Raw genomic sequence first — 12,391 nt, 5'->3', positions numbered from 1 at the left:
TAAAACTGTCACTGTTTGCAGATGACATGATACTATACACAGCCACCAGAAAACTACTAGAGCTAATCAATGAATTTGGTAAAGTTGCAGGATACAAAATTAATGCACAGAAATCTCTTGCATTCCTATACACTAACAACGAAAGATCAGAAAGAGAAATTAAGGAAACAATCCCATTCACCACTGCAACAAAAAGAATAAAAATGCCTAGGAATAAACCTACCTAAGGAGGTAAAAGACCTGTACTCAGAAAACTATAAAACACTGATGAAAGAAATCAAAGAAGACACAAACAGATGGAGAGATATACCACGTTCTTGGATTGGAAGAATCAATATTGTGAAAATGAGTATACTACCCAAAGCAATGTACAGATTCAATGCACTCCCTATCAAATTACCAATGGCATTTTTCACAGAACTAGAACAAAAAATCTTAAAATTCGTATGGAGACACAGAAGACCCTGAATGGTCAAAGCAATCTTGAGGAAAAAAAAATGGAGCTGGAGGAGTCAAACTCCCTGACTTCAGAATATACTACAAAGCTAGAGCAATCAAGACAGTATTGTACTGGCGCAAAAACAGAAATATAGATCAATGGAATAGGATAGAAAGCCCAGAGATAAACCCACGCACCTACTGTCAACTAACCTATGACAAAGGAGGCAAGGATATACAATTGAGAAAGGACTGCCTCTTCAATAAGTGGTGCTGGGAAAACTGGACAGCTATATGTAAAAGAATGAAATTCGTACACTCCCTAACACCATACACAAAAATAAACTCCAAATGGATTAAGGACCTAAATATAAGGCCAGACACAATAAAACTCTTAGAGGAAAATATATGCAGAATACTCTTTGACATAAATTGCAGCAAGATCTTTTTTGACCCACCTCCTAGAGAAATAGAAATAAAAACGAAAAATAAATAAATGGGACCTAATGAAACTTAAAAGCTTTTGCACAGCAAAGGAAACTATAAACGAGATGAAAAGACAACCCTCAGAATGGGAGAAAATATTTGCAAATGAATCAACGGACAAAGGATTAATCTCCAAAATATACAAACAGCTCATGCAGCTCAATGTCCAAAAAACAAACAACCCAATCAAAAAATGGGCAGAAGACCTATATAGACATTTCTCCAAAGAAGACATACAGATGGCCAAGAGGTAAGTGAAAAGATGCTCAACATCACTAATTATTAGAGAAAAGCAAACCAAAACTACAATGAGGTGTCACCTCACACCAGTTAGAATGGACATCATCAGAAAATCTACAAACAATAAGTGCTGGAGAGGGTGTGGAGAAAAGGGAACCCTCTTGCACTGTTGGTGGGAATGTAAATTGATACAGCCACTATGGAGAACAGTATGGAGGTTCCTTAAAAAACTAAAAATAGAAGTACCATACGAGCCAGCAATCCCACTACTGGGCACATACCCTGAGAAAACCGTAATTCAAAAAGACACAGCCTATTGTGTTTTACAGCTGTGTTGGTTTCACAGAACCTGTCCGTTTAGGAAATGGTTTCTGGGCTGTGAGCAGGTCCCACGGGATGGGTAGGAGGTGGCCTTTTGGGACGACGACATCTTTCCCCCACTTACAGTTTTGTCCCTCCCCCGAAACAGTTAAGACACTCAGCCCAGGCCAAGAGGTGAAGTTCTTGTTTATTGTTGCAGCAACTCTTACAGACATTAGCGTTCAGTTAAATAAAGGAAGAGAACACATTAAATACATCACAACCCCCAAAACGGTATGGAGGAGGGGAGGGAGGGCCAGCCCGGTGACCAGACTGTCAGAGGAAGTACATTCAGTGGGTGTGCGGCATCAACATTCCAGGCTCACGTGTATATAGATCTTATTTATATATTTATTTATATTTATATATAGAGATCATTGAGTTTTGTGTATACAAAGAACCATATTGTTACAAATACAATACTATACTTCTCCCAGCGCTTTACAATAAGCTCTATTTCACCCTCTTTACAGAACAATAGTACAAGTTCATACTCTAGGGACTGCTGAATATGTACACGGAATTTCCTTCCCACACGGTCCTCACGACTGCCTTGATGGAGGGTCGGGACGTAAGATCAGTGTCGTATGCTCAAGTCGGACTCAACCAGGGAAGGAGCAGACAGACATGAAACTCAAACCAGCAAGTGGCCTTGTAAGTGGGAGAGTAAACACACCTAAGAGGAGGTGCCCTTGGTTGTAAACATTGTTAACAGCCTCACCGCTGGGCTGAGGGACCCAAGAAGGGCTTGTGGGTGGGTCTCTTCTGCATGCGGACGGGGTGACGGGTGTGAAAAGGGGTGGTGGGAGTGATGGGGAGGTAGTAGGTTACTCTGGGACTCTCTGAGGCCAGTGCTGATGGGCAATGTTCAGAAAGCAGACCCGGCTGCAGGGACTCGGAGTCCAGTGCCCCATGATGGGCTCCAGGCCTGGAGGAGCTGCTCCAGTGAGGGGAGCAGGCTCCAGGCATTGGTCTCTGGGGGCTTCGTCCTCTCGTGAACCCAAGGCTGATGGTGGCTCCCTGAAATGCTCACATTTGAGAAGGCAGAGGCAGGGTGGGTTCTGGTGCATCCTGGCTGGACCAGGAGGGGTCGACGGATCTAGGAATCTGTCCCCAAAGCTGAGTCACCAGCATGTCCTAGCCAAGTGGCAAGAGTGGCTTTCTGCCCGGGGCCATGTTTGGGAAGGCTGTTCTGTACATAGTCTTCCCCATTACATGGGGTTTCAGATATTTACATATGTAACTATTTCAGATATTTACATATGTAACTATATATACTGGGATGTCAGAAGGGAAACAGACCACCACTTCCCGTGGGACTTTCAAAAACAGTTACTATTAAGATTCTGGCTCCTTGGTTAACTTCCAAAGGTGGGCTGATTCCCTCCATCCAGTGGGAGCAGGGAAAAGAATACACTACAGCCCTCTGAACCTGGACCAAGCTCCGGAAACATTCACTATCTGGGCGTGAGGAGCCACTTTTACGAACACAGAGGTACGTGGTGGGTAATCTTATGCTGAAATGTTAGCCTTCTAGGAGAGTTCACCACACTGGCCTTTTCAGCACCTGTCAAACTTCCCAAGATTTTTGTGCAGTAGCAATAGAAAGTATATTCTGTCTCTTCTCTCCTTTGGGTGAAGAGCCTTATATAATTATGTGGGAGGCTGCCCAGGGACATGCTGGTGGGGTTCCCGTCCCCTGGCCGATTGCGGGGGCTCGGAATGGGCCCTCGGGCAGGCGGCTCAAGCGGTCACCCTGGGAGCAGATGGCATGAGCCTCTCTCCAGTGACTCCCCAAGGCTCCTCATGCCTGAAAATACCACCCAGAACGCTTCATTCCTACTTTACCCGCTCCTTCTGGCAAAGGAAAGATGAACTTAGGCCTCTTTAGTATTTAATTATATGTCATCAGACACTACGGTTTGGTAAATGGAGCTGAGGTTCCCGGCTCCTCACGTTTGCAGTGGGTCAGCCTTGGGGCTGGTCTCCCAGCAGCATTCAGCTAAGTGTCCTCAAAAGTCAACCAGGGGTCCCAGACTGCCCAGCCCGGAGAAGGGGCAGCCCCTTCCTAAAGGGGACATGCGGGCAGCACAGCCACTCTTCAGCAGGGCCTGTCCCACGGTCACACTGGGAGTCCAGCCACTGACGCCACTGAAACAACCGGCTTTCCTGACTCTAAGCAGAAAACTCAAGATGGCACAGAGATCCCAGGGGCACTGACCACACAGCTCTCTGGCACAAGTATCTTGTTCCCAACCTTTTCATATTCACTTTCTCCCTCCCTGAAATCCCTCCATTCGACATATAAACCCATACTGTCCAACACGTGCTCACCGGGTTCCTATTTCCATGGACACAACATAAATGACGCAGATGTTGAGAAGAGGGACTATATTAATATCACAAAATATATTAGTTTCTCTTCCCCTGTCTTTGCAGAGGTCACGAGCAAAACAAAACAAAAACCAATCCAAGCCACACCCCACCCACATGAAAACAAAATGCTCTTTGGACCAAGAGTAAGTGAAAACTGGCTCAGAATCATGATATTACTAAAACATCTGCACCAAACTGAGACAAAACCCATGGACATGAGGCACCTGATAAAACACGTAATGTTCCACACCAAATAAAAGCTTTTTCAGGCCCAGGAGGCAGCAAGATGTTTCTGGAACACATTTGGGGCTTCTTAGGCATCGCTTGAGGTCATGATTGTCCCCTTAGTTTTGTGGTTTATATACTGTTCTGGGCCCTCAAATGTCACATCCTGCCTCATGGTCCTGAGTGGAGAACAAGGCTGGTCCCACCTTGGGCCAGGAAGCATAACATGATTCCACCGGGCCTCATCTTCAAGAGGAACAGTCCATTGCTCCCAGACTCCCAGTGTGGGATGTGTGTGTCGGGTGGAGGCACGAGGGGAGTCCACCAGAACACTTCTAGCCAAGGCGGTGCTGGCAGGGCCAGGCCTCAGCCTCAGAGGGGCGGTTCTCTCCAGACAGGGCTCACCAGTCCCTGCAGGCCTCACCTGCTGGGGGAAGGGGCCTCACATGGAGGTGACGTGGGTTTTCCAGGAGCTCTGGGTACCTCACTGGCGGAAGGGAGGAGGGAAGGCTGAAATATATGCAAGTGAGACCGTGTACGTACGTGTGATGTAGGAGGCAGGAAGCACCTGCCTGTGTTTAGCTAATGGTTGCTAACCTTGGGAAACCAGGGTGCCCTGGGAATCGCCCAGTTCTCTGCAACACGAAGGTATTCTTGTCCACGGCAGTTCCCCTTCTATCCTGGGTGAAAAGGTTTGCATTAGAAAACACAATTATGTTGAAACTAAAACTACAGAAGAGGCATAAGGTTGGCTCAGAAATTCTGGGCAGAAATAATGTATGATGCCCCATGTACATGGTGGGCAGGCATATCCGTAAAGACACGGGCTGGTCCTCCCTGTTACTACCATATTCCCAGAAATTGACTGGAAGAGAGCAGAGATCAGTGGTTGGATCATAGGCACTGCTGAATCAGCTTCTTCACCACCCCTAGGAGTTCCTTCTAAGAGGTCTGCACCTCTTGGGAAGGGAAGATCCTTCCTGAGCGGTGACAACCCTCTTCAGGACCCCCAAGGGCCCTTCAGGATGGTCCTGGGCAGATTCTGGGTGGATACTGGCTGCTCTCCAGCCTCAAGGGAGTGCATACAAAACTTCCCTGGTGCTAAAAACAACAAAAAAACCAAACTAGAGAGAGACAGAGAAGGAGGTCTCTGTGGATTCTTTTCCTTCTGTGTCAAACCGAGTGCTGGGTATGAGAGGGGAATGTCTCAGTGGGCACACAGATGTAGCACGAGAAACACAACCACAAGTGAGGAGAGTCCTCCATGCATGCTGCCCGGGGGCGGGGGCGTGGCTTCAGATGTAGACGGGCTGTTCCTGGGCCGTCAGCAGTCTGTACATGGCAGCCGGCATCGTCTTCATGTGAATCTGAGGGCAGAAACGCACTTTAGCGGGGGGACCGAGGCTCTGAGAGCTGTGTGGGCACTGCCCCAGGGCTAGCGGGAGAGGCAGCACCTCTTGCCGTGGGACGCCTTTGAAGGTACACCCCTCATCCCCCCACCATTCCTAACAGGGGCCTGACCCAAGTGGCCTCCAGGAAGTACGGAATCCATGGGCTTCTAAAAAGTTAGGGTTGACAGAGAGTGGACAATGAAAACCAGGTAAGGTGGTTTATTTCCCAAAAGCTCTTGCTCTCACCAGGCCTGTTTTTTTGTTTTTGTTTTTTCAAAAGGACAAAACCCTTAAAACAGTAGGACTGCTGTGGGGTTTTGCTGCTCCTGCCTCCCTCCCTCCCCCCGGCAGGAAATCAGCCCCAGAAGAGCTGTTCTGACCCCTGCCCAGCCATACCAGGGAACTGTCTCTGGGGAGCTGTTGATTAGATTTGAATCTGACTTAAAATCTTCCAGGCACATTTGGCAGGATTAGCTGGGAAAAATGGAGAGAACTTGGGCAGCTATGGCGAGAAGATGCCCAGATTGGAGAACTAAAAAGAGGAGGTGGGCAAGTGATGCCAGAGGAGAAGGCTGAGGGTGACGTGACGGGATTTTGAGGAGCAGCTCTAAGATAACCACTCGTTACCAGGTTTAAATTCTGGTCCGAGACAGACTGTTCAGTGTGGAGGTGTGCTGAGGACAGGGAAGGACACTCAGGAGGGCTTCGTGGAGGGGGCGAGCGCACCAGGGGGACCCCCAGCCCCCGACTCTCCCTTACCTCCCCAACAGCATTGGAGAGGATGTGCACGATCTTCTCGTGTGGGGTGGCGACCACGCTCTGCCCGTTGATTTCAATGATGCGATGTCCCACGCGGACACCTCCTCTCTCCGCTATTCCCCCTCGCATGAGGCTGCAGATCTATCAGAGTCAAAGGCCAAGTTACCCACCCTGGCCTGCATCGCCTGCTAGGGAACTGGGTGGGGGTGGGAGACTATCTTTTCTAGAATCCCCCATCCCCAGCACTGTCATCTCTGAGGAGCTGCCATGGTCAGGCTGTGGACATTTACATCTCTTTGTTTCTTTTTATAAGAGCTAGGACTCTGGATGCCCAGATGGCCCCCTTGTTCTCGCACTCTGCACAGGGGACGCAGCACGTCACTGGATTTCGCGGCACAGTGAATTCTGAGTGCTTTTCATCCCAGCTCGGTCTTGGTAAAAAAAAGCTGTTTGGGCCTGTCACAGAGCTGCCAATGTTTTCAAACTGTCAGCCTGTGTAACACAGTTTAGTATTATCTGGGACTCAAACACTGAACTGTGTAATGCTAGCAGCCCACTTTTTAGGGTCACAGTTACCTGAGTTAAAATGGGGCTAGAACCTGCTAGAATCCCACTTCGTGTTCCAAAGTGTGGCCAGCTAGAAGGCAGAAGCTCCCTTTGGCTGTCCCAACTCAGTGGTTCTTGTTCAAACTCCCTCTGGCAGAAATGATAACATGGCTGGTTTTCGTCTCAGTGCAGCCAGGCACTGCGGTGGGCAGAGGCTGCAGGCTGGGGGAGGGCTCTGGGCTCAGTGCTGCAGGCTATAGCCACCCCTACCTCACACACAAAGCAATCGGAATTTCCCAAAAGAACATGGTTTGAATTTACAGAGCTGACTTTTTCACTCCTGACTGTACCTTTCTTTAAAAGCCTATGCAGGGGACTACCCTGGCGGGGCAGTGGTTAAGAATCCGCCTGCCAATGCAGGGGACACAGGTTCGATCCCTGGTCGGGGAAGATCCCACATGCCGCAGAGCAACTAAGCCCGTGCGCCACAACTGCTGAGCCTGCACTCTAGAGCCCGCGAGCCACAACTACTGAAGGCCGCACGCCTGGAACCCGTGCTCCGCAACGAGAAGCCACCGCATTGAGAAGCCCACGCACCGCAGCGAAGAGTAGCCCCCGCTCGCCGCAGCTAGAGAAAGCCCGTGCGTGGCAACGAAGACCCAACGCAGCCAAAAATAAATAAATAAAATAAATTTATAAAAAAAAAAATTAAGGGAGGAAAAAGAATAGGGCTTTTCTATCTGCAAAGATGAATGCAGAGAGAAGGAGGGCACATCCAAAATCTATAATATCAAGAAGGTTACAGATTTGTCACCAAAGCCCAGAACTACTATGAGTCCAGAACAAGGCAAACCAGGACAAAAAGGGAGTAGTCTTGACTATGGAGTTTGTGTTTGGGATGAAGAAAAAGTTCTAGAAATAGCACTGATGGACACAACCACTTTTGGAATGTACTTAAAGGCACTGAACTGTATGCTTAAAAATGGTTTAAACGGCAAACTTAATGTTGTGTATGTTTTATCACAATAAAGGGGAAAAAAAAAGGAAGTATTTGAAGGCAGACATCCAGGTGATGAAAATACTCTTTATCTCCCAAGTGCCAAATTCAGGTTAAAAAGGCAAGGCAGAGATCATTCAGGCATAACCCACAGGGCTGCGTTCTCAGCCTGGGCTGCACTGGTATCACCAAGGGTTTGGAAGCCCAGCCCCCAGGGTTCTTCGCCCACCGCCCTGGGAAGCTGCTGGCTGGGGGCGGTTGGGAAGGTGCGTACCTCAAACTATCTCAAGCTGGCAGCTGGGAGGGTCACCCTGCGCATCACAGAGTCGCTGGGCTCTGGGGCACATGGATCTGGGAGGGTCCCTCTCTTCCCCCACAGAAGGCACAGAATTCTCTGCCCATGGAGGAAGTGAGTCTGCCTTCAACCATTCGTCCCTTCCTTGCTGGATTCTTTCTGGAAAATGACCAGCTTTCAAGAACAGCCCCAAAACCCAAACCCTGGGCCGCGGTTTCGTGTGTCAGACGTTTGGAAAAGGTGTGGGGTTGCACTTACGATTCCGTTCTGGACACTGAACCCCAGCTGGTAGCGAAGGTCTGGTCTCCTGATCAACACGGTGGTCACTGGGGGACACCTCACGATATTCAGCTTGACCCGGGCCTGATTCTTCAAGCCCTGAAATGTGAATAAAGCACAGGGGATTCGATGACCATTGATGCCAACAAGAGAGAAATGCAGACGGCACCAAAGGCAAAAGATGCTGCACGGAGCCTCGGTTTCTTCATTGACTCCACAGTGCCCCGCGTCCAGCCTGATAGCGCCTGCGTCGGAGAGTCCAAGCTAGATTCTGTCAACCTAGGGGAGAAAACCATTAGGTTTACGTGGAGCCCTTTTAGCCCACGCAGAGACCAGTTTCTGTGGGCAATGTCTTCATTTGGGGAAACGGGCTGCATTCAAGGCATCTGAAAAAGGCGATCGTCTGTGCAGCTAAGAGGAAAACTGCCACATGTGCATTTTGGCTTGAAAGATGAAGGAGGCACAGTCTCTCTCCTGGTCAGGTGGGAGACAAGCACGAAAGGAACTTTTTCTCTGAAACGCATACTCGTAGCAATTCCTCCTTTTCTAACAAAGGACAGCTAATTCACACAACAGCCCAGTTCATCAGGGCTTGCTGTCTCTCGCCCCTGGTGGTCCTGCTTCCCCATTCTCTCTGCCTGTTAGGGATTCTACAGTTTATCGACATTCCCACGAGCATCTGGGGGGAAGCAGGGCACAGAGGCAGGACTGCAGTCAGTGAAGGCCTCCTTGGGAGAATGAATAGGGTGGTAGGACCAGCGCTGGTGGAGAGGGAAGTAGGAGGAAATAGGGCTTAATGGTCATCTCCGATTTCATGCTCCCTGGTAACTCGTCCCTCCCTCTAACTTGGAATGGAGTACAGAGGCAAAATTGGTTTTTAAAGATAAAGAGGGACTCCATCTGGTTTCTGAGCCTATTTAGAGAGCTTCCTTCACCCCACTCTGATCTAAGCGGAGCTCAGGCCTGTCTTCCTGCCCCTTGAACACACGCTCAGCAGGGACCAGAGCCCGGGTCTGCACAGGAGAACCCCTAGAAAATCATCACAAAGCTACGCTTTCCCTCATTCAGGCGGTGGGAAGCTGCTTCTCCTGCTGGTCCCGCCACCGACTTGTGAGCCTCACCCAAGAGGAAGGTGCCAGACAAAGGTAATTCAGTCCCGAAATGAACTCTCCCTGCCCCCCGACATCTCCCCAGCCTGCGTGCTCTGCCTCAGGCAACTCCCACTTGCCAGATGGTCCAGACCAAATGGCCAACAGCAGGTGCTTTCCAGCCCGCTTCCATCATGGCACACAGGGAAAGGGCCAGCGTAGAGAGACCACACCGCTTGTGGCTGGAGGCCCTGCTTTGAGAGCTGAGGCGGGGAGAACTCAGCACTCCCGTCTGATGCCTGTCCCACTGCACTCCCAGCTCGCGAGGCCAGCTGATTGGGAAACAGCGCCAGGCCTGCCAAGGTCCACTCCTCCAAAGGGCCAGAGCTGAGGCGAGAAGCTCTTTCTAAAAGACGGTACTGTGGGGTGAGTGGACAGCCTCTCCACCAGCAGAGGAGGGACAGGCAAAGGTAGGCTCTATTCCACCAAGTCCGTCATATCCCCTGGAGATGCCCCCCTCACCCCCCTGCCCCATCAATTCAGACTGGTCCAGTGTGTGCCCTCTATCGGCGAAGTGGAAAGAGAGGCCCGGGAGGACAATGACAAATCCATTTCGGCCCGAAGGGTGATCGCCTCTTAGTCTATAAATAGAAATCTGTAAATTCCACAACCACTGTGGCCAACTGCCACCCTCCGACCAGTCTGCAAACACTCTCTCTGCGGGAGGTCAGGACTTCTGCTTCACATTTTACGGATGAGGACGCAGACGTGGACATTAAACCTGCCTCGTCTGAGGCTCAGTGGGGTCCGGACGGGGATAAGGGAGCCTCTGCCTTCCTCACAAGCACCTTGGCAAGCAGAGAGGTGAAAGTGGTGTTAGATGACTTTGGTGCCCACAGAATTTGTGGCAAGAGTGTAACTTGCCCCTCTGAGTGGCAGGAGGGACCCACACACCTTTCGCTTCTAAGTAATGAGGATACACTCTAGACTGAGGGATGGCTAGGGGCTTTTTTGGCCCCTATGCTCGGCCAACAGGTCCTCGAAGTGGGGACACCCCACACCAGCAGCACCAGGACACTTTTGTTAGAAATGCAGGGTGGGGGCAGGGGGTAAATTAGGAGGCTGGGATTAACATATACGCACTACTATACACATAACATAGACAACCAACAAGGACCTACTGTATAGCACAGGGTACTATACCCAATATTTTGTAATAGCCTATAAGGGAAAAGAATCCGAAAACGAATGTATACACACACACACACACACATATGGATAAATGAATCACTGTGCTGTACACCTAAAACTAACACAACATTGCAAATCAACTATACTTCAATTAAAAAAAAAAGCAAGAGTCTGGGGTCCACCCAGACCTACAGAATCAGAAACTCCAGGGGTAGGACTCAACAATCTGTGTGTTAATGAGTCTTCCCGATGACTTGATACACACTTCCTGGCGATACACTCCATTTTTGAGAACTGGTACAGACCACTGCTGCAGAACAATGAACTCACATGCACTCAGGGATGATCAGAGTCAAAGATGTCAGTTTACTACTCATACCTGTGGCCAGTGTGCTCCATGAGAGCATGGGCTAGCCATGCCAGGGGGAGGGTGACAGAGAGCCAGTTGGCCTGGTGCTCAGTCAGCCACCCCCATGTGTGTGAGCACCCCTAAGGTCACTGTCCATTAAAACCCATCCTGATGACGAAACTAGCCAAACCACCTGTCACTGCACGCTGACTCTTGCCGGGCACCGACCTGGAGTCACAGGAGCTGTCTCCTTTAATCTCCTTGACAAACTGGCAGCTCTAATTATGCCCATTTTATAGAGCAGGAAACTGCGGCTTCACCACTCACCCAAGTTCACCCGCAGCAAGATTCTGTCCCAGGTCTATTTGTATTCAAACCCAGAGCATTTTCGCCTACACCATGATTCCCCATATAGATAATGGGAGGGTGTGTGTTATTCATGAGTAAAGCCTACTGGACAGAGAAGCCAGGGAGAGTGACAGAAGGATGAAGCTGTGCCCCCAGCCTTTTCGCCCAGCCTTGCATGGGGCCGTGTTTTTAGTTTACTCGCCTACCTGGCGAGACTTCAGGGCTCTGGCTCCCTGGCTGCCCCACTTCCTTTGGGTGATTCCAGCTTGTGCTCTCAACGTGTGAGTTTTGAGGAGGTCAGTTTAATTCCCCACCCCCAGCTGTTTCCTCAGTCTCCTGAGTTGCTGTTTTCTGCAGGACTGGAGCCTCCCAGCGGCTGTGATTTGGCTTGTGGTGACGTGTGTGCACTCGCAGGCAGCTGTTACCAGCATCCCTCCGTGGTTTCTGAAACAGCTCTAGGAAACTTCTCCGGTTCAAGACATGTTTTCAAATGAGAGCGACAGAATGTGCCGAGGGCGATTCTCCTGGGGGGAAGGAAGTCTGCGGAGGTCCGGGCCTCCCGCACAGTAGCAGGTCCCGTCACCCATGCCCACGGGAATGTGCTGGAATTCTTCCCCTAACAGTGGGACCAGCGGGGCTGGGTGAAGAGGCCTCTGCTTGGTCAGGAGACCTGGGCTGCAGCTGTGTTTCCTCCACCACAGCCCGGAGGGCCTTAGACCCTCTATTCCACCTTCTACCTCAGTCTCCACATCTTCAAAACAAATGCTGAAACCTACTAAGAGCTCTTCCACTTCTAATTGCTACGATCTCAGCCCTTGTTATGCATTTTTATTCTTTCCTAAGCATGTCTGCTGACAACACCACATCTCAACCATCATGCTCAGAAACAGCTATTTCTAACATTACAAATCGGCTTCTCTTTTGGGGGTGTTGCTCAGATACCATTCGTGCATATATTTCTTTTTCCCTTGAGAGCCCCCTCTTTATCACTCAATCAGTAGCTATGTATGGATCACCTGCAAT

The 12,391-nt window shown here is 49.8% G+C and overlaps 1 protein-coding gene and 1 long non-coding RNA gene across 2 annotated transcripts in view; one reads left to right on the top strand and one right to left on the bottom strand.

Moving 5' to 3' along the window:
* Positions 1–1,711: 1,711 nt before the first annotated feature.
* LOC309823782 lies at positions 1,712–6,735 on the top strand. The gene is made up of 4 exons (XR_014296871.1): positions 1,712–2,178; positions 2,919–3,019; positions 5,638–5,725; positions 6,589–6,735. It is a non-coding gene; the product is annotated as an uncharacterized lncRNA (long non-coding RNA).
* The window catches only part of APBA1 (amyloid beta precursor protein binding family A member 1), a gene marked incomplete at its 5' end in the record, with an annotated part of 77,969 nt that continues 70,960 nt past the window's right edge, over positions 5,383–12,391 (bottom strand). The window contains 3 exons of the mRNA XM_082656345.1: positions 5,383–5,492; positions 6,276–6,416; positions 8,372–8,491. Of these exons, the coding sequence (XP_082512471.1) occupies positions 5,421–5,492; positions 6,276–6,416; positions 8,372–8,491 (333 nt within the window). The 3' untranslated portion in view covers positions 5,383–5,420. The remainder of the gene's footprint in view (positions 5,493–6,275; positions 6,417–8,371; positions 8,492–12,391) is intronic.

This window comes from Grampus griseus, assembly GCF_964374135.1.
Source record: "Grampus griseus genome assembly, chromosome: 6".
NCBI lineage: Eukaryota > Metazoa > Chordata > Mammalia > Artiodactyla > Delphinidae > Grampus > Grampus griseus.
The sequence above is the reverse complement of the archived record's forward strand: the minus strand, read 5'-3'. Positions and strand labels throughout refer to the sequence as shown.